Genomic DNA, 22,678 nt, shown 5'->3' on the forward strand with positions numbered 1-22,678 from the left:
GCTAAAGGAATAAGAGATAAAGACAGGAAATTGTCTTTCAGATTCTTCAAAAAGCTTCCCAATAGTAGCATCACATTGTTTACTACATGCAAATTTCTGTCTTTCCCCTTGTTCTCAGCTGGACATTTGCTAGGCTTCTTGATTTCTCTGGGCTCTGGCTATACTCATAAAACAAGAAATAAAACGTAGTGGCCTGCTATAAATATTAAAAAGGACCTGAACACCTAGCTGTGCTTGGTACACAAACATCACACTATTGGCTGGGCGTGGTGATGCACACCTGTCATCCCAGCACTCGGGAGACCGAGGCAGAAGGATTGCTGTGACTTTGAGGTCAACCTGAGCTAATAGTGAGTTCTAGGTCATCTTGAACTGCAAAGTGAAACTCTGACTCAAAACAAAAACAAACAAACAAGAAACAAAAGCCCTCACTATTAATAGAGTATAGTAAGTGAATTAATGAACCAGAGTATCCTGGTTTATATTCATGGTATTTTAAAGTTTTGATGATGTGGCTCAAATACATTAGTAGAAAATAAAATTTCAAACAACTGTTTTTTGCAACAAATGAAATTTATATTTTTATCTCAAAGTTAAGATTAATTTTAGGGGGGCTGGAGATTTAGCTCAGCAGCATAATCACCTGCCTTGCAAGCAGGCGGTCGTGAGTTCGATCCCCGGTACCGATAAAAATGAAAAAGACCAAAAAAGAAAAAAAAAGATTAATTTTAGGCTGATATGAAGGAAGAGGCCCATTTTGCATGACCATTTAGGCAGTGTTCAGAGAACACACAAATATAAAGCTTAGGAATTCAGCCTTATTTGTGACCAACTGCCTTTTTTGAATTTAAAGCCAAACCCTGAACCTCTTTTAAGGTGCAGTTTCATTTGCTCAAGGACATGGACTAACTCCAGCTAATAAAACATTTGACACCTTGTGACAGTTACACTGGAGGGCCTAGACAGGAATGACATGTCATTAGCCCAGCAAATAATTTTACTAAAAATGGCTTGGTTAAAAGTTTCTGAAACCCTTACTTTCTTTTCATTGGGCCCATGCTATGGGCCCATGAGTTTTTCCCTGAGAAACAGATATTCCCTCAGAATGTCAATAAATTGTTTTAAGTTGAATTCCAGAGGTAGATCCCTGCTGTGCACAGCTAAGCTTGTGTGTGTAGCTAGATTTACCTAAGGACATCCGCTTCAAGTAATGGAAGAAAAAGGAGAAGCAAAGATCAGAATGTCAGGGTTGGAATTCTAGTCCCACCTCTGTCTGTCCTTTGGCCACATCCTGACCTTATGGAACCTTTAGAGGATGTTTCCTTACCTGCTAGAGGATGACAATAGGTCTGATGTCATGTGTCTGCTACAAGGGTAAAGTATACAAGCATGGTGGGTCCTCAGAAATGCTAATCATCACATGGAAAACAACCCAGCAACAATAGTAATAATAAAAGTACTGATAACAAGAAGCAACCTCTGAGTGGAAGCCAGTACATGAGAGGGAAGGCAAGAGGAGGTCAGCTTTGCAGCCTGAAGGCACCAACCTGGAATTATTGCTTTTTAGACTGGAGGGCTCCCCTGAGCAGCCCCTTCCCGTGTCATGGTATGGGTTCCCACAAGTGCAAGCGTTGGTTAAGAGCAGCTGCCTGCAGGATGATCCTAAGTGGGAGGCAGGGGCTCTGGTTTACTTGTTGTCTTCTTTGCTCTCTTCCTCCCATTTGGACCCTCAGCACTGGGTCTTTCATGCTCTGAACGCATAATCAGACCCACCCCTCTCCACAAACTTTACTTCACTGCAACATCTATTTCATACCAGGTCCTCTTTGTCCTCCTCATTTAAATCTCTGATGCTTTATATTCTGGCCACCCAAGGGACATCAGGCCCTACATACTCAACACCTTTCTTGTCTCTGTGTTCTGAAGCTCTGGTTCAGACTGGCTTAAACTGCCCCATCCTAAGCACTGTGACTGTCATTGGCCTCCCAAAGGCCCCTTAAATTCCTCAGCCTTTCCTTTTTCTATAGTTTCTTCTGCCTCCAAATTTCCTTTTCCATGTGACTCCCACTTTTGCTCATATCCTCCCAAAATTCGTATGTTGAAATTCTAATTTCCGGGACTTTAGAGTGTAACTGTATTTATAGGTAGAGAGTCCTAATGGGTGGGCCCTAATCCAGTATGACTGATGTGCTATAAGAAGAGATTAGGACACAGATACAGATACACACACACACATAAACACACACACACAGAAGAGAGAGAGAGAGAGAGAGAGAGAGAGAGAGAGAGAGAGAGAGAGTCTGAGGTCTGAGGAGGAACCAGACCTGCTGACACCTTCATCGAGGACCTCCAGCCGCCAGAACTGTGGGGAAATAAATGCCTGTTATTCTAGCCACGCAGACTGAGTAGTTGTTTTGGCAACCTGAGTAAACAGAAAGTCTACTCAGAACAGACCCAGCCTTGGAGCTTGGCTCTCTTACTCCACCCATATTCTCCTATAAACCCCAGTCACTGGAGGCATTTGTATCCACCGCAGAGTTGCCTGGGAGGTTGGCTTGTGGAGGGAATTTGGTCACAGAAATGTACACAACCGGGAACTGGAAGCAGCACGGTCACTCCCACCTCAGCGTTCCCATCTTCCTCTGGGAGGGCCTGGCACACTGCCGTTTCCTCTCCTCTGAAGCAAACCCCCAGTTCTTCCTCTCTCTTATTCAGGGCTCTTACTATGTTCTGTCCACCTTTTGAAGACTTGCCTCTTCATTCCCAACTGGGCCATCCAAGATGATTTGCTTAATAAGATTTTCTGTATTTAAAAAATTCTCCTGTGATTATTAGAGGGTAGAAGCCAGCATTCTTGTTTCTCATCCTTCCGGACCTTAACTGTATTGAAATCTCATGTTGACGAACTCAAAAAGAAATACTTACAAATTTTTCTCTTAGTAGTGAGATTCTTTTTGCAAACTAGCTTATGCAGAACTCCAAGATGTGAAACATACTTGTGAAAATCAAGAGGGCATTCATCTAACATAAAAACAACCACTTTCAAGTGAGCAATTGAGTAGAATTTAGCATACTCACAGCGTTATATAAACTTCATTTCTGTCTAAATCTAAAACACTTCCATCACCAAAAAATCAAACTCTGCACTGATTAAACACTTACTTTTCCCCTCACAGCCTCTGGCAACCACCAATCTGGTTTCTGTCTCTGTGGATTTGCCTATTCTAGTTTTTCATATAAATGTAATCACATAATGCATGATCTGGCTTTTTTCACTTACATAATGCTTTTGAGGTTCATTGGAGTCGGTGCATATACCAGCGGTCCATTCCTTTTTATGGATGAGTAATTCATTTTGTGTCTAGACTGTGTTGTGTTTAACCACTTATCCCTCAAAGCATGTGTACTTCTACTCCAATGAACCAACCCTAAGTGGGTCACTGAGCTCCTCCTCCTCATCTAGCATTTCCTAAATACCTCCAAGAAGCTAAGTAAGATACCTGGTCTCCAGAGAGCCTTTGGTGAAATGCTGTTTTGTTTTCCTGAGTGACAGCAAATGGGCCTCTGCAGAAGATTTTGATGAAATGAAAAGTTCTGGTGCTGTAACACACACACACACACACACACACACACACACACACACACAATCCTGGAGGTGCAAAGTGACTGAGCGGGAGGGTTCTTTGGGTGTATACCTACAAATCCACAAGGCCTCCTCTACCCAGTGGGCAGGCAGATCTCCTATCAGCGATCTAGACATGCCTGCTGCTTTTGATGACTTCAGTCACTGGCACGCCAGCCACACCCTGGTGAATACATTCTGCACACACTAACAAATACCAGACTGTCACGTCATTGGAGTTTCACAAGTTTTCTTTGTCTTTCCATAAAATTTTCTCAGGTGCATACAAGAAGCTCAATGAGCCTTTCGCTGTTTTCTAGAATGAGAGTTTGTTGTCTGTACTGTTACATAAAGGCAAGCCTGTGATTTTTGCCACGGTGCTCCTGGCCCAGGGCAGTCCTGGAGTCAGGTGCAGCCAATCAAACGGCAGGAGCTGTGTTAGTAAGGATAAGCCTTTTCTAAAAGGAGCCCTGATGATGTAATAACAGGGGAAAATCCTCTGTGCAAAGGCCTCTGGAGGGATGGGCTGGAAAAGCAGATTCCATGTGGGCAGGCTTGGGAAAGCTTGTATAATCTCAGCAGTCCACAGCTAAGGTATGAAGCACAGCTGGTTTGTGCCCATGCCAGTGTGGAGTCAGACTGTTTGTCCAACTGGTTGAGGTGGTTCAAGGCCATTGGCTTAGACCTCATATGTTTCTGGAGCATGAGGAGAAAGTCTTAATTAATGGAGAGCACATTTTCCCTGGGCTGCAGTTTCGAAAGTTCAGATTATCCTCAAAGGTAAGCAGATGGCAGACTTGCGGGCACCTTCCTTTCTGATCTGGGCAGTGAGAGTTGCAGAGACGCTGGGAGAAAGTTCCAGATGCACCCAGACCTTTTTTTGTGGATCTGAAATTTATACTTTACCAGAGCAGTTTTGCTGTTTGCTTAAAAAACTAAGATGCCTTGCTTTTTAACAAAATTATTGAGTTTATTTGTTGAATGAATATCAGAATTTAATAACTGACACAGGTATACTGATGGTAACACTCAACATTCTTTCTTGGGAGGTGATAATGGTGATTGAACTTAGAGCCTTGTGCATACCAGGGAAGTGCTCTACCACTGAGCTATAGCTGCAGCCTTTTTAAAATTTTTTATTTTATTTTGGCTGTGATTATGCACAAGTAGCTGTGATTACAAATGTGTGCAGACTCAACATTATTTCCTTATCATCTGACATCTTCCAGATGAACAGAAAAAAGAGTGATCAGTTTTGTATGAGATTACATGTGTGTTCATAGGAAATGGATAGTATTCTTTCAGTTAAGGAGTTATGAATAAAAGAATTGAATGCAGAGGTGACATTATTTACAGTGTTCTCTGGTTGGAGGCATTTTAATTGGGACCACTCACAATAATTATATTTTATTTTTTAGTGATTATTCAGCACACTTAGCATGTGCTAGTTACTCCATTAATGTTGGTTGAATAAATAAGTACAAGTTTTCTGAAGAAATACTGTGATGAAAGCTCCATTTCTGTGGAACAAATCTTGAATTAAAGGCAGGAGGCAGGCTGGTAGAGCACTTGCCTAGCACACGCAAGGCTCTGGGTTCAATACCCGTTATCCCAGGTGCAGGGAGAGACAGACAGACAGACAGAGGCAGAGACAGAGATCTATTTCTAGATTTTGGTCTCCAAAAGCTGGATCCTTGGCAGGTTCCTTAACTTCTCTAGCCTCACTTTCCCTACTGTAGTGACAATCTCTAAGTCCCCAGCTCTGAAATATTCAATGTTTCAAGTTTTATAAATGAACCACTCCATCTAGAAACAGAGGAGGTAACATCTCAGTCCTGCTTGCTTTAGGGTCTCATGATCTCAGGTGCATGATGTCAGCGAAACGGTCATGCATCTCCTTGAGTGACGTGAGAAAATGCCCTAATTATGATAATAGTTAATAAAACATCACCGAGTGAGACCCATGAAACAATACCAGTTGCTTCAGCAGCCTGACAGGATTGACGGGATTGACAGGATTATCCATTCCTTGTCTGGCCCCAACCAGGTATCTTCCTCAGCAGGAAAACCATTCTGCTTCCATAGGAACATGTGCAGAAGTGAAACTGATTTGCTGAAGCAAGCATTTAGAGTAAAAACTATGAAAACCATATGTTATTGAAGAGAAGTAAATTTCACGCTTCCTAATCTTTGGCGCCGAGTCCTACTGTCACCAACAGTAAGAAACCAGCCACCCTGACTTCCCAACTGAACACAATTAGAAACGACGAGCAGTGCTCCTTAAACTCCCACTGGCCCTAACTCAGCCTCAGGAACAAACTTGCCTTTCTGAAATGTCTGCCAACCCAACGTGGGGAATGAGAACACCAGCCCTCGTTGGGAAAGAAGTCTGGGTGGCATTTTGCGAAGGAAAAACCTTCAAAAGTAATTTTCCATGATGAGGCTGCAGAGATAAACATTTGCCATCATCTGGCTTTTGAGTTTAGGGAGACGAGCAGACAGAGAAAGCCTCAGAGTTTCTTCCATGTTACAGATGTTTACACCCTTCCATCTCTTCCAGGGGCCTCTGACAAAATTCTGAGGGACCCTGGGCATCCTGGCTCACCATGGGCAACGAGAGCAGCACCTTGGACCACCAGGTGGGTGTCAAGAAGCTTCTCCCTGGAACTGCACAGCTGTCTTAACTGAGCTAGACTATGTCCTTCCCTCCCCAGCATCATGTCTCTGCCCAGAGAGAAGCAAGCGCAAGACAGAGCTTATGCCAGATCCAAGCAGGCATGTAGGCAGATGTCTCGGGATTGCCTTTTCAGAATTCTTTGAGGATTTTCCTATTTTCATAAACTTTGAACACTATTTCTTCTTTTTTATTCTGTGCTTTTAAAATGGGCATAATGAGTACTTGGCGCATTTTCTCCAGACTTTCTCTACTCATCAACTTTAACAGATTCAGCAGAAGAGGCTGAAATAAAAACTTTTTTCCATATTCCTCCCAGATATAAAATGAAAAGTGATTTTAAATGCTATCAGTGCTGAGAGATTAACCTAAAGTGTTATTCTCAAGTTGGGCAAGATTTTCAGAATTGAAGAGTAGACTTTAATTGCTTATTTGTGCGTAAGTCTGAGATGATAAAATATATTCAAATTTCGTTATTATCCATCTTCAATTTGCTAATAATAATATAGTATGAAAAATAACATAACCAAATCAAGGAGATATTTTCCCTTTTATTTCACATAGATTGGAAATTTTGGATTAATGGTGTTGACTCCTTTGAATGTGAACGTTGAATCTGAAAGCCAGCCTTGTGCAACTGATTTTTCTCTGTTTTCCCCTCCTGTAATCTTTTCTCAATCAGAAAAATAGGAATTGTCAGAAGAAAAGCTGGCAAACCGCAGGGGCTTTAGGGGCAGGCAAGCAGCAGTAATTGTGGGTGTGAGCCGATAGGAGAGGGGATACCACGGTAAAGGGGCAGCTGATGGCTGCCATTAAGAAAATGGTCCGTGTTATAGAATTTTCCCGTTTCTTCAAAAGAAGTGAAAACCCGTATTTTTCTATGAAACCTTAGATGTTTCAAAAATAAACTTTTAAATTAAAAGCAATGATAGGTTATATACGATTTAAGAAAATAATACAGAGAGAACAAGTGTTCCCTTTATCTAGTTTCCCTGTCTCACAAAACTATCCAACAGTGTCAAATAGTCAAGATGATGGAGCATTTGCATCAGCAAACAGAGGCCCCTTGTCCTCCCTCTCATCTTGCGTTCCTTATCCCTACCTTGAGCAACTACTCGTCTGGTCTGTTTCTATAATATTGTCATTTCAACAATATTACAAAGTAGAATTATACAGAGTGCAGCCTATTAAGATTAGCTTTTTTTTCACTCTGCATGATTCACACAAGTTGTTGTACATAGCCATACTTCATTCTTTTCATTGCTGAATAGTATTCCACAGCATGGTGTTCCATATAACTCATCGTATCATCCACCCATTCAAGCACACTTGGGCTGTCTCTAGTTTTTGGCTATTTTGTGAATGCTTTTGTAGTTTTTTCGTGTATGTGAGTAGATTTTTTCATTTCTCTAAAATAAACACCCAAGATTGCAATGGCTGAGTCAAATGCTGATTGCTTATTTAATTTTATAAAGGACTCCCAAACTATTTCTAGTCACTGTACTGTTTTCTGTTCTCACCAACAGTAGGAGTGATCCATTTTCCCTGGCATCCTGGCTATCATTTGGTGTTGTCACTACTTGCTGGTACCACTCTGTAGGGTTTTAATTTGCATTTCATTGATGAATAGTGATGCAGAAAAACTTTTGTGTGCTTGTCATCTGTAGATAATAGTTCCCCTTATCTGTGATCTCTGTTTCTGAAGTTTCAGTTACCCACCATTAACTGTGGCCTGAATGTATTAAATATACACATTTATATATATATATATATATATATATATATATATATATGTATATGTAGTACATGGGTATTTAACCTAGGCCTTCTTACTAAACTACACCCCCAAGTTGTATTTAATTTTGAGTGCAGGCTGTGGGCTTTTATAAAATATGATTGTTATAATTTATTATTAGTTATTGCTATTAATCTCTTACTGTGCCTGATTTTTAAGTGAATCTTTATTAAAGTATGTATGCAAAAAGTATAGTAAAAACAGGATTTGGCACTATGCAAGGTTTTAAGCATCTACTGGAGATATTAGAATGTATCCCTTACGGATAATAGGAAACTAGTCTCTGGTGAAATACGTGTTCAGATCTTATACTTCTATTATTTATTTATTTGGAGACAGGGTTTCACTTTGCAGTTCAGGCAAACCTTGAGCTCACTTTGTAGCCTGGACTGGCCTCAAACTCTCAGCAAGCCTCCCACTTCAGCCTCCTGAGTGCTGAGCTCACTGATGTACACCACCATGCCCAGCCTCTTTTGCCTAATTTCTAGCTGGGTTGTTATTATTGTTTTAATGTTGAGTTTTTAGAGTTCTTTATATAGTATAGAGTAGTTCTTTGTCAGATTGTGGTTTGCAAATAATTTTCTCTCATAATTATCATTCATCCATTTAATGGGTTCTTTACAGACCAAGTGTGTGTGTGTGTGTGTGTGTGTGTGTGTGTGTGTGTGTGTTTTACTGGCGATTTGATTCAGAGCCTTTGAACTGAGTTACATCCCTGGCCCTTTTTATATTTTTTATTTGTCTTGACATACCACACCTTACTTTTCTACTGAAAACAGTAAGTCCACCAAGCAACACCTTGGTTGCTTCCAAATTTTGAATAAGGCTTGCCATAAAAATCCACGTGCACATTTTTGTGTTTACCTAGATATGAACTCCTTTGGGGAGACACCAAGGAGTGTGATGGCTGAATCCTATGCTAAGGGTGTATTTAATTGTGTAAGAACCTGCCAAACTGCTGCCAAAGTAGCTTTACCATGTTACATTCCACCACCAGTCAGCGAAAATTCTTATTCTTACACATATTCACCAGCATGTAGTGTTGCCAGTGTTCTGGATTTTGGAATTTCTCATAAGTTTTTAGCAATGCCCCACTGTTACTTTAATGTGCATTTCTTGATGGCAAAGAGCAGCTTTTCTTACTACTAACCCCCTGTATATCTCCTCTGGTGAGGTGTGTGTTAAGGTTATTGGCATTCTTACTGCTGAGTTTTAAGAGATTTCTGGATATTGGATGGTGGTCCTCTTTTAGATATTATCTTTTGCAAATATTGTTCTCCAGTGTGTGGTTTATGGTATCATTCTTTTGAGCTTGAGGTTCACTTTTCAGTATTTTATTCATTAATGTTTATCTCTCTACTCTATTTGTTGAAAAATTATTTCTCCATTGAATTGCATTTACATTTTTGTGAAAAATTAGGTATATTGTTTTTGAAAATTAGACATATTTGTGTGGACTTATCTGGGTTCTCTGTTCTACTGCATTAAATGTCATCATTACTACTGTTATATAGTGCATCATAAAGTCAGGCAGAGTCTCTGTCTCTGTCTCTGTCTCTCTTTCAGTGCTGAGATGCATCCCACATCTTCCTCTGACTCCTTTATTTTTTTTGAGATAGAGTCAAAGTCTGTAACATGCCCAGCTGAACATTTTTTATTTTTGTCTTTTTGAGACAGAGTCTCACTATGCAGTTCTGGCTCGCTTTGAGCTCACTTTGTAGCCCAGGTTGGTCTCAAACTCACAATGATCCTCCTGCTTCAGCCCCAAGTGCTGGAATAATAGGCTTGCACCACAATGCCTGGCTCTTCAAAATTGTTTTAGCTACTCCAAAATCCATAGTTTCTCTGTAGAAATGTTAGAATAAATCTGTATCTACCACAAACCTGCTGAAACTGGAGAGGAGCTACATTAAATTGATAGATCAATTTGAGGAGAATTTCTTTCTTTCTTATACTGAATTTTGCAACCCATGAGCAGATGATATGTCTCTCCATTTATGGAGGTCATCCTTAGTTTATTCATCCTCACCATTTTGGGGTCCTAACTAAACAGATCCCATATATGTCTTGTTTAAAGTTACACCTAAATGTTACCTTTTCTTTGGAGTGACTATAAATGCGGTCATATTTGTAGTTTTATGCATATAATTAGTGCAACTGAATTTTACATCTGTATTGTATTGTACAGCATTTATGAACTCAGTTATTAGCTCCAAGTGGTTTTTTAGTTGTTGATCCTTTGGGGTTTTCTATGTATGGAATGTTGTTATTTGCAAACAGGTATAATTTTCTTTTTCTTTTCTTTCCATTCTGTATGATTTCTATTCCTTTTCTTTTTTTCACTATTACACTGACAAGAACTCCCAGTGCTGTGCTAATTAAGAGTGTGAGAGTGGATATTCTTACCTCACTCCCAGTCTTAAGATAAAACATTCAGCCTTTCATTATTAAGCAAAATATTAGCTGCAAAGGTTATTTTTTTTAAAGGAATACTTCTTATCAAGTTAAAGTTTCTCTTTATTGTAGGTTGCTTATGACTTTTTTTTTTTTTTTTTTTTGTCTTTTTGAGACGGGGTCTCACTGTGCAGTTCAGGCTGGTCTTGGGCTCACTTTGTAGCCCAGGCTGGTCTCGAACTCACAACAATCCTCCTGCCTCAGCCTCCCAAGTGCTGGGATTACAGGTGTGAGCCACCACGCCTGGCTTGCTTAGGTGTTGAATTTTGTCAAATGCTTTCTGTGCACCAATTGATATAATCACAGTATCTTTCTTCTTAGATCTGACAGTATCTTGAATTACAGTGACCAGTTATACTGACTGACTCAATTGTACTGGTTCAAATGTTTAACCCACCTTGCACATCTGGAGTGGTTTTCCCTTGGTCATGATAAATAGTTACTTTGATATGTTTCTGGAATGTGTTTGTTAATATTTTGCTGCAGGATCTTGTATCTAAAGTCATAATAAATATTGTTCTGTGGTTTTCATTTTGGTCCGGTTTTGGTATTGAGGTAATAGTAACCCCACACAATGAGTTGAAAGTGCTTTCCCCTATTTTCTAGAAAGTTGTGCAAGAGAAAACTTCCATTTAGAAAATACTGGCAACTATTTTTTTTTTTTTTTTGTCTTTTTCCTTTTTATCAGTACTAGGGATCGAACTCATGACTGCCTGCTTGCAAGGCAGGCACTTATACCGCTGAGCTAAATCCTCAGCCCTATTATTTTTAAACCTTACATGGACCAAAAATGTACCTGCGAGGTGGAGCTGGCTCAGATGCCCCTTTTGGGTCTCCCCTGGAAAGAAAGCTTCATCTTGTGCTTGAGCACAGGAAGGCGTCCGATCAATCGAGAGCTCTCCCTAGCCTTTATTCTTCCTCATTAACAAACCAAGAAGTTCAGCTTCAACTTTTTCCTTGAGGCCTCATGGATCTGTGTGGACACCAAACTCCTTGCAGGTCACTGTTAGCTACAAACAGGATAGAGCAGTGATTCTGACCCAAGGGTGTCTGTCCTCCAGGGGGTGTTTGGCAATGTCGAGAGATAATTTTGGTTAGCACAGCAGATTTGAAGTACTAGTGGCATCTCATACCCAGAAGTCAGATCTGCTGCAAAATATTGCAGAATCCACAGAATAGTCTCACATTGCAAAGAGTTACCCAGAACACAACATCAGCAGTGTCCAGGCTGAGGACCCCTGCTTTAGTGGAACATTTGCCTTGACTGCTTTAACAGAACTCCTGAGGGTAGTTAGTGGGTTCGCTTCCCTGACCTGAGATGAATTTCAACACAAATAATAGCATGGTTTAGGATGGCTTACCTTTTTCTCCACACTATCTTTACTTAACCACCTTGCCCAGAATGGAATGCTTATTGTTTAGCTAGCATAGACTCATAGAAATGGAATTGCTTCAAGAAAAGGGTAAGAACTTTTGAAAGGCTTTTGCTCTTATGCTGCCAAAATGCTTGCCAGAAAGGTGGTATCAACTAAACTTCTCTTACCGAGCATGAGGGCCCATCTCACCCATCTTTGCAAACAAGTACTATTTTAATGCTTCAAAGCTTTACTAATCAGAAAGTCCAAAAGCTCTAGGGATTTAAAGGCCCTCATCCCATACTTGTTCATTATCTCTTCCCTCACTTTGCACGTCCCACCAGCTCTCAAACCCATCCTCCCTCCTCAGTTTCTGTCCTACTGGAGTGGTCAGGAGATGCTTCCCCAGCTTTGCAAGTTTCACATTTCCAAACTCAGCCAGGCATGAGCCCCCAGGACTTTAAGGGATTGCCTTTAGGATTCCAGGACTGGAACAAAGTTTGCTTTCCATAGAAAAGCAAATAGGAATGAAGTGCTGGAATGTTTGGCTGCCGACCCTATGGAGCATGTTTCAGGCTGTCTTTCCACATCTCCTGGATATCTTTACTTGAATCACCCGCAGCTAGCCAAGTTCCTCAAACCTAACTCAGCTTCTCTCCTGACCCTACTCCTGGCCATCCAAGACCGAAAGCTGGAGATCACTCCTAACTTTGCCCAACCGCTACCTCCTTGTCTATTAATCAATTAATGAATGGCTGGCCCTCTAGACTTCCTGATTTTTAGGATAACTAGGGCTTTTGGGGTTTGCAAGAGACAGGGGCCTGTCTCCAATGACTCTAAGCAGAGAAAGGGGTTTTTGACTTAAAGCACTGAGAAGACTACAAGCTTTATCCCCAGTGCAGACCAAGTCCAGAGACTCAAAAGATGACACAACAGCTCTCTGGAACTTGCTCTGTTTTTCTCTGAAATTCTTGAGTATTTAGGGATGTCATCAGACTGGGAAAAGGAAATGATACCTCTGGCAGCTCTGCCCTCCCATGTTTCTTTCAGATAGTCCAGCCCCATTGCCACCACCCAGCATGGAATCAGACCTTCCCTGATTGTGCCACCTGACCTTCTTTCTGTGATCAGTCATTGTGCCCAGCCTAAAGGATCCTCTCTCTCATAGTCAGCCCAAACTGCAGACTATCACCCTGGGGGGCACAGGTAGGCCCAGCTTGATCATCGTGCATCAGCATAGCTTGGAGCATTTTCTCAAAAGACAAAGAGGCAACACAGATCCTTTCAGTTATCCTGTCTCACATTTTTCCCCCTTACCCTCTCTGTCCCACACCTGGATCATTGCTGACACTTCCAAACTGGTTTCTCTGCCTCCACGTGTGCCCCTCTTCCACTCAGGCTCCCATTCATCTCTGGAGGCTTCCCATCTGTGAAGATGCACTTGGGGTCCCTTGATCCTGTTTACAAGAGAACTCTTGGAAAGACAGATGTGAGCCTGAATGAATATTCTGTGTGTAGAATAAGGACTAAGCATCACAGACCAATCATGTCACCCAGGCAAAGGATGGAGAATTAGCCCACCCGGACCTAACCCTTACCATGTTTAAACATCTTCATGCCACAGCTTCCTCTCCTTTCTTTGATTTCACGTGGGTGGTCACAGGCAAGGCAGGAGTACGTCGCATGGGTTCAGGGTGGGAATAGAAACCAGCGGTCCTGTGGGGTACCTGTTTCCGTGCTTTTGCTGACAATGAGACCACTTTGTTTTCAGCAGGAGGATGCTAGCTTGCATAACGTCATCCTGTGGCCTCCAAACCCCGAGCCTCTGCAGGTATGGGGCATGTGCTGCTCTGCATGGTGCCTCCCCAGCATCTAGACAGATGAAGCATGTGGTGTGACACGTGTGCTTGAATATTTAGGTTTTCTCTTCCTTCTTCTCTGTTACTTATTCCCATGTACTCCCAGTAAATTGAAAAACACAGTAGAAATGAACTATACATGTTTAGCTTTTTAGAAATAACATTTTGGTGTGTGTACCCAAGAACTGGCTTGGTTGATGCGCTGTGAGATGCTGAATCAGGCTTATGCTGTTAACGGAATGGAAGGCAGATGCTGGGAGCCGGAACTAATCCTTCCAGACTCTGATGTTGTGATTTTCTTTGTTCTGGATTGGAATGGGGTGGTGGCTTTGCCACCACTGTTTTTATGACTGATTTGTCATAAAAAAAAAATACATTTAGAATTAGCAATTGGTGTCATTATCCAATAACGCACTTAGCTGAGTTCAATTTTTACTGTGCTTGAGGCTGGAGGGAAGGAATGAAGGAGCTGTGCCTCCATTTCACAGCGGGTTTTCCTGCAGAGGATGTGGAGGGCAGAATGTGCCTGTGAGTAGGGGTGGGGGAGGCAGGAAAGTACCCAGCTTCTCCCAGGCCTGCTGTGAAATCCCCGTCATACCTGTTCAGGTGTGTCAGTCCTCCACATAAATGCTCTTTGCTTTAAGAAAGAGCTGTTCTACACCTGAAAGTGGCTGCCAGGTTAGTGTGTTTTCTACATATACCAACAAAGACATTTAATGTTGTGAAACAACATAGCTATTTGCAGAGAGCGTGTTGAAGCTTTTATATACCTGTGGCTTTATCTGGCCCTCCTCAGGATCCCATGAGGTGGACAGGCCCAGGGGATTACCCTCATTTTACAGTCAAAGAAGGAGGCTCAGAAGAATAATCATCCCAGGTCACAGAACTCTGGTCTCCAGAGGGTCAGAAAGAATGGCCATGCTGGTGGTTTTCAAACTGTTCTGGAGAATCCTGGAGCTTCCAGCATTGCTTCAAGGATGAGCTCAGGATCAAGGGGAAATTGAGAGGAGAGAATCTAGACCACCAGCTCACCCATTACCCATCAGTGCAGCTTGCCTTATGTGGCCTTAGGTGGTAAGGCTTTGGGAGAAAATGTTTGGCAGTTAGAGTGGGAAATAAGCCCCCATCTGTTCCCCTCCGATCATTTTTCAGTTTTATCTGGTCGGTAAGAAGGACAAAGCAATTGTCCACTGCTATCAATCAGTGAGAGGTTAGGGACAAATAGCCAGTTTGGAGGCCTTTAGTCCAGGGCTCCTAAAGATGCCTCTACCATGGGAGGAGCACTGTGGTCTGGCTCAGCACTTTGAAACAGAACTCAAAAGCTCAGTTACAAACTCCCTGCCAGGAGCTGTTCAGTTTGTTTTCCCTGCCAAGTGGCAGGAGTTCATTTAGATGCTAGGGATCCATAGAGGAACAAAACAACAAAACAAACAAGGTTCCTGCCTCAGAGAATTTACACCTAGTGGGGAGCCGGGGCAAGTGCATGAACAAATAACAAGCCAACAAGTAAACACAGTGTTTTTTATTCAGTACAGATGGAAGTGGAGATCTTTATGTTAAATAAAATAAACCAGGGACAGAAAGAAAAGCACCACACATCTCATTCATACGGGAGAACTAAAAGACTTGATCTCATACAGGTTAAGAATAAAAAGGTGGTTACCAGAGGGTGGGGGCATGGGCCAGAAAGGGATAAAGGTGGTCAACAAGTGGTAGTTACAGCTGGAAATAAGAAGCTCCAAGTTATAGGTAACATACCGTATACCTCAAAAATCTGGAAGAAAGGAGTTTTTTTTTTGTCTTTTTCCTTTTTATCGGTACCGGGGATCCAACTCATGACTGCCTGCTTGCAAGGCAGGTGTTTATGCCGCTGAGCTAAACCTCCAGCCCCAAGAAAGGATTTTAAATGTTTTCATTATAAAGAAATGATAAATGTTTGAGAAGATAGATATGGTTACTCTTACCTAAGTATTACACAATATATGTGTATGTTAAAACATCACGTGGTACTCCATGGTTCTGGTTTAGATAAAATGTCCCCCAAAGTCTCACATGTTCAGACGTGGGACTTTTGGAAGCAGAATGGGTCATGGGGATACTGCACTCATCAGTTGATTTGTCTGTTGATGACTTTATAGCTGAACGAGCTATTTGAAGGTAGAGCCTGGTAGGAAAGCTGAGTCACTTGGGTGTGAACGTGCCCATGCTCCTCCCTTGTCTCTCTCCACTTTCTGGTTGCATAGAGTAAGTGGCTTTCCACCATCCCGATCTTCTGCTGTGCCGTTCCTGCCTTGGAGCCAACCAAGCAACCATGAGTTAAACCTTCTGGAAATATGAGCTAAAAATAAACCCCTGCTTCGCTTTGCTGTCCAGTATTGTCCCAGTGACAGGAAGGTGACTAATACACTCTTCAACATGTGCAGTTTTTATTCTTGTAGCAGTTGACATTAATTTAATTAATTAAAAAAGAGCTTATGAAATGTCTTGTTTACCAGGCTCTCTTCTAGTGGTAAAATGATTCAGTCATGGCCTGCCCTAATGTATTTTCCCTTTTCTATAAGGAAAAACTGAAAATAAACCAGTCAGCAAGTAAACAGTCCATAATATTCCTACTCAAACAGGGTTATTTCTTTTTATCTTTTTTTTATTGTGTTAATGAATAACAAAATTTACTTGTTCACCATCTTTGAGTGTACAGTTCCATGGCTCACTATTCTGGATGGATGCAGAGGACCTGGGATAATAAAGAGCAAGATGCCTAGGAAACCAGAGGCGTGTGCCTGGGGGTGCAGTACATCCCTGTGGGAGGAGGAAAGGGGGTGCTCTTTGTGGCATCAGGGCATGAAAGTTGCTCTGGCTTTTCAGAGGAGGAGAGACAAAATGGCTCAGAAGTAACATTAAGGAGCAATAAATTCTGTAGCTATTGTCAAGCCTGTCATTCTGTGACTGTGGGGAAAAAGTCAGCTAGCCCTTGGCAGAATTGCAAGATAGTGGGTTTTGGGGGTTGACTCAGGAGTTAGGCAAGGTGGGAAGGTCAATGGTCTGTTCTGTGACGGTCCTGAGATATTTGAGGAAGGGGAGGATTCTCTGCCCTCTGGTCTGAGGGCAGAGAAAGATGTGGGGATGGAGAATAGGTAAGATGACACAGAGGTGCATGCAGCGACCTGGGACTTGGAGGGGAGCAATAGGTGCCTGGTGGCAGGACCTTCACACAGTCACTAAAGGAAGTGGAGGCATCAGCATCTTCTTTGAGCCTCTTGGCAGTGGGCCAACAAATTATGTGAATTGCATTTGCTTTTGAAATTTATTGGTAACAACTAAACTGTTGAATCAATTACTGAGTGTTTTCTCTTATCCAAGAGGTCAAGTTTAATAAGATCACAGTAGTTCAACTTTTGGATCCTGCTGACCAGGCATGGTTGTTTTATTTTTCTTTCATCAGCATGAATACTATTTAGCCTGGAATTTAGCAATATGGATTTAGTTTCCATTCTGCATTCCAAGGGAAGAGAAGCCACTGACAGAGAAAAATTCCTACTCTACACTAAAGCCTGATCTATCAATTTGTGGGTATTTCCTTTCAGTGGGATGAGGCCTCTGGACCTCAAATCAGACCCCTGCAGCTGCTTTTACTTCACTCTGAATCCTGCTTATTGCTCCTGCTGTTTCCCTGCCATGACCGACTCACTCCGACCTTCTGGCAGGCATCAGGCTGATAGCACTGGACCTCCTTAGATACAGCACATCCACTCCTGGCCCTTCCTCCCTGGGCACTTGCCTTCCTGCACACATACTAGTTGGAAAGGAACAGAAAGTTGTGTGTGTAACCAAGGCTATGAGGCCAGTGGAATGCTGAATGTTGTGCTAGGTGAGCCTGCACCACCCTTGGGTGTCAGATGCTGACTTGTATAAGTCCTTCCTTGGAACAGAGGTGGCGATGGAGCTGGCTCAAGCATAGCCTTTGCCTTACATCCTTCCTAGGCCTCAGGCATGATGACTGGCATGAAAGCCTCCATGGTAAGACAAGGGCCTTGCCAGCTTGTGGTCCCAAGTCATGAAAGTGAGTATGGTAGTTATTCAGTTCTGGGAGCCCAGAAAAGGCACATGAGCTCTCATTACACAGATTCCAGAAGGAAGAGCAATGACCGAACCTGCCCAGGCAGCCACTTTCTAGACTTCACCTGGGCCATGAGGCTGTCATGATCCTGGTGTATGACTCTGAAGGAGTAGAGAGCCAGAGAAAGACATTCAGACCTATTATTATAATGACCTAACTTTTAAAATCACTCCTTTCAAACAATTCCACTCTAGCTACAATTCTGTAGCTAGAGTTTCAGAAAATATGATTTGTGACTTTGGAAACAGTAGTCAACGTGATGAAGCAACAAGACAGGTGCAAAGGCCTGGCTGAACTTCTCCCCTGTTGGCCGTTGTTTGCATTCCAATCTGACAGTGAGCAGGTGGTCATCAAGCTCAGAAGGCTCTAGAGCCAGCTTGGTGTGTGTGCTTTCTCTACCCTCTCCCAATCACATCTCTTCAGGTCTTGGCTCAGTATACATGAAGCAGCCAGGGACTGAGGTTAGTTCCTGGGGATGCTTCAGCACTATGGGCTCTGGAGCAAATTCTTTGGCATCTAAGAAATAAAGGACCAGGATGGGAGGAAAATCTGTGCCATATAACCTGTCCTTGGGGTCTGGTCACCTTTGGAAAGGTGATGGAACTCGTTTCTGCCAGACTGAGGTCAACCTTTTCTTGTTATTATTTTGCTTCACAGATAAACAGTCCATAAGTATGCATATGTGCCACTGACAGCTACAAATGTCTGTGCTGAATGGAGCAAAAAGGTGCCTTCTTCAGTTCTGTGGAACCCAGAACCGTAGACTAGTGTTTCTTAGTCACCTTCCTTGTCCCTAAGACACAATACCTGACACCCACAACTTAAAGGAGGAGAGATTTATTTTGGCTCACACTTTGTAGAGGTTTCAGTCCATTGTCCAATAGCTCCAAGCCAGTATGGCATGGCGGCACAGGACATGGTGAAGGAATGCTGCTCGAGACATGGCAGATAGGAAGTGAACAGCTTTAGGAGAAGAACGGAGAAGGAAAATATAATCTTCCAGGTCAAGCCTACAGCAAGTCATCTTTCCTTACCAGGTCCTATCTCCCACCAGCAATTCAGCTATCCTGCCCCATAATCCAGCAACCTCCTCAAAGCCCCATCAACAAGTGCATGAGGCTTTGGTAGGGGGCACATCTAGGTATAAACCATAACATGCTGGAACAAGCATTTTCTAATACTCTCCCGGCAGTATGTGGACTTTGGATGATTTAACTGTATTTCATGGGAAAGGAATTGAGAAAAGAATATTACCACAGATTCCATACATAACAATGGAGAGCTTCTCTAATGGGGCTTATCTGCTTCCACAGCTGAGTGCCAAAGATCCCCTGGCCTAGAGGCAGGGCTGATTGTCATGGGCACAGTCACTAATGGGCACAAACAGACTGGCTCTTTTCAAGACTGATTAACTGGCTCTAAGCTGAGAAAGCCACCAGAGGTCTCAGTTAATGACTTTTAAATCTGTCCTTCTAATAAAAACAGTAATAATCACTAGCATATGTGATGTCTACTGTGATCTAGTCATATGCTAAATGACACACAAATATTATTTTATTTAACCCTCAAAACAGCCTGTGATTATGAATTCCTTTTATAGATAACATGATTATGGCCCTTTAGATATAGAACCCAAAGGCTCACAGCTAATCTTGGTGGTAAATTTTCAGTTATAAAAACACTGTATTCAGGTTCTGCCAGCCCCCTCTTTTTTGGTATCTGGGATCGAACTCATGATCTTGCACTTGCCAAGCAGGTGCTTACTCCTCTGAACTAAATCCCTAGCCCCCTCTTGCCCCTTTATTTTTGAGTGAAGCCTCATGCTGCTGTAACCTGAGACCCCATGGACACAGGAATTCTTGTGGACCAAAATAAACAAGTAAGTTTTTCGGTAGTTTTTCAAGTCGACCCAAGGAAACATGGTAACACATTGCCAGCTTCCCTGACCACACAGCTCCCTGAATAGGCTCTCCCTCCCACATGCATGGTTCCATGCCACCTATCGTTGCCAGCTACTCACATGGGAAGGACATGGACTGTGGTGCCCATTTTGCAAGCTTGAGAGAAGCATCTCGAGTTGGCAAAGCTGATTCAGCACAAGGATTTGGGTTTGCTCACTTTATCCTTTATCCACCCCTCCTTAAAACACACTGCTTCTAACACATTAAATGCACGCAGGACCTCAGTACTGGGCATGGTTTTGAAGTCTCAAAAATATCCCTTTCCCCTGCTGACTAAAGCAGTCATTGTGTCAACTCTTGCATCTTTGAGGTTCCTGGGACTTTTAGGGTAATGCCCACCACTTGTGACCTAAACGCTTTTGAGCAAGGAAAGGCAGACATTTATTGAATGTATATTACTCATTCATTATCTAGACTTTATGTTCCACGAGAATGGAATTTATAGCTTGTTTTAATTAAACTTTTTACTTAGAATATTTATATACTTACAAAAAAGTTGCAAAGACAGTGCAGCTAGGTCATAGGGAGACGTTCCCTCTGGTTCTCTAACAGATACCAGCCCATACCACACCTCTTCCTCCACTGCCTGCTCAGAAGGCGGTCAGGCCTTATATGTGAGGCGTGGTCATTGGAATCCCGCTGCTGACGCCATCTTGTTATTTTCTCCATCTTCTGCCTTCCCCAGTGTTAGGAATCGAACCCAGCACTGAGCTATGAGCTACTGAGCCAGATTCCCAACCCTTTTACCTTCTTTTTTTTTTTTTTCTTTCTTTGTTTTTGTTTTTCTTTCGTTTGTTTTGAGGGTAGGATCTCACTAAGTCTCTAAGGTGCCCAGACTGGGCTCAAACTTGTGATCTTCTTAACTCAGTCTCCCAGAATGCTGCGATTGCAGACATACACCACCATCTTTTAAAGAAGGAAAAAAACTCAGCTCACTCTGACTCCAAAGCTTGTTCATTTCCTTCCGTGTATCACACTGCATCAAGTCAGAAAACACTCGTTTAGGGAAGAGTGAGGCCCCATTCGTTCACTCTTCCTCCCTTGTGGGCCTCACAAGGGCGGGCGGTCCCCTTGGCCAGCATTATGGCTGTGTCGCAGAGTCACTTCAGTCTTTCCTGTTCACCCTGGGGGTGAAAACAGGTCAGGGATGACTTAGCAGAACTCGTGTGACAGATGCCTTCCCTTGACAGGGAAGAGGGGCTGCCTTCTGGCTGCAGCAAAGCACATGTGTTCATCCTCCATATTTGGCAGCCTGGCAGTTGCTTCTGAAATCTGACTCCTGGTGCCATAGGAATGACCTTTGGTCTACTTCCCAGCATTCCCCTGCCCTCACACTGCTCCCAAGAGTGGGAGTCCTCAGTCAAAGAGTGGGCAGTGTGGGTAGACACTTTGGTCTTGAGTTAGCCATGCTAATGAAGCAGGCTTTCATTAATTTTGACTGACAGGGTCAGAGAAATGGAGCCCATGTAAGAGGTAAGTAAAGTCATTGAAAACTAATTTTAAAGGGTGAGTGCTTTAGCTCTTGACAGAGGAATTTTTCACGACTGGAAATTTGCTGTGACTATTTAAATGTTGCTTTAAAGGATTAGAGCTTGTAAAAGAATAGAGCCCTAGGCTCTGGGGTATTCAAGTCAGGGAAGACTGTTTGTTTACCAAAGTAGTAGCAGCAAAAGAAAGATTTGAAGAAGCAACTGGGCAGTCATTCATCATGTGAGGGTTGCTGATGGTTTTTCCAGCCTGCTGCTATTTGAAGGTGTGAAGGGTAACTCTAGAACGGCATGCTGTCTGTAGTGACCTCTGTTGACAGAACAGGAATCCAGTAAGCAATAAGACTTAACACTGTTGCTAGGATGAGAAAACGGGAAAGGAAGATTTGAAGACACAGCAGGAAACAGAACAAATGCAAGAGCTCCCAGGGCTCAGTATGTGTCCCTTGATTTGTAGAAGTAGCTATCAGAAAAACTGGAATAATTGACTTCTCATACATTCAGCAGATATTTATAGAATGCCTTTTCTGTGCCATGAACTATTCTAGAATCAATTCTGGCCCTCAGATATGGGTTCTTGTCCACATTATTCACAAATACTTGGTTGTTTTAGTTACAAGATGGCAGAGATTATTAGCAACAACTTCCACCGTTTGGTGAAGTCTCACAAAGCAGTGTTCAAGAGCACTGACTCTGGGGCCAGATCATCTGGGCCCAAATCTCAGCTCCACCGCCTCTGAGCTGTGTGACCTTGGACTGGAGACTTCTCTGTGCTGGTACCTGTGTTCTTCTCTGTAAAAGGGAATTATAAGGATTACATCAATGTAAATATATAAAGTGCTTAAAAGAACAGTACTTAGCACACAGAGAATATTTATAGCATTACGTTTGCTATTATTGTTATAGCAGAAGAGATACTATCTATGTGTTGCACGGTAATATTGCTGTGAAAAAGAGCACTGGACTCCAAAGCAGAAGACCTGAGTAGAAGCCACCTAATCTTTGTTTCTTATCAGGAAAATGAAAAAGCATTGTTTTACCTGCCTATTCAGTAAACAGGGGTTTTTCTAAGAATAAGAGGGATGTTAAAGCTCTTTGAAAACGGCAATGAAGGTGCCATTTATGGGGATAGCTCTATTCCTTGCATTTATTTGTTTGTTTGTGTATGCATGTTTGAGGTTAAACCGAGGGCTTTGCCTGTTCTAAGCATGTACTGTACTACTGAGCTATATCCACAGTTCTGTTGTTTTTATGGTTAATTAATTTTTGCAATACTGATTGAACCCAGAGATTTTCCACTGATCACAACCCCAGCCCTTTTTATTTTATGTTTTGCAACAGGATCTCCCTAATT

The 22,678-nt window shown here is 42.4% G+C and overlaps 1 protein-coding gene across 14 annotated transcripts in view; it reads left to right on the forward strand.

Moving 5' to 3' along the window:
- The window catches only part of Tacc2 (transforming acidic coiled-coil containing protein 2), a 204,824-nt gene that overhangs the window by 15,395 nt on the left and 166,751 nt on the right, over positions 1-22,678 (forward strand). For 12 of the 14 annotated variants that reach the window (XM_023561546.2, XM_023561550.2, XM_023561554.2 and 9 more), the window contains exons 2-3: positions 6,183-6,261; positions 13,672-13,731. In XM_023561546.2, coding sequence (XP_023417314.1) covers positions 6,229-6,261; positions 13,672-13,731 — 93 coding nt within the window. In that variant the 5' untranslated portion in view covers positions 6,183-6,228. Of the gene's footprint in view, positions 1-6,182; positions 6,262-13,671; positions 13,732-21,168; positions 21,311-22,678 lie in introns of those variants that run through there. The other 2 variants (XM_023561549.2, XM_023561556.2) reach the window with 2 other exon arrangements.

Source organism: Cavia porcellus, unplaced genomic scaffold, assembly GCF_034190915.1.
Source record: "Cavia porcellus strain 051 isolate PalLab524CR breed Dunkin Hartley unplaced genomic scaffold, mCavPor4.1 scaffold_2, whole genome shotgun sequence".
Classification (NCBI taxonomy): Eukaryota; Metazoa; Chordata; class Mammalia; order Rodentia; family Caviidae; genus Cavia; species Cavia porcellus.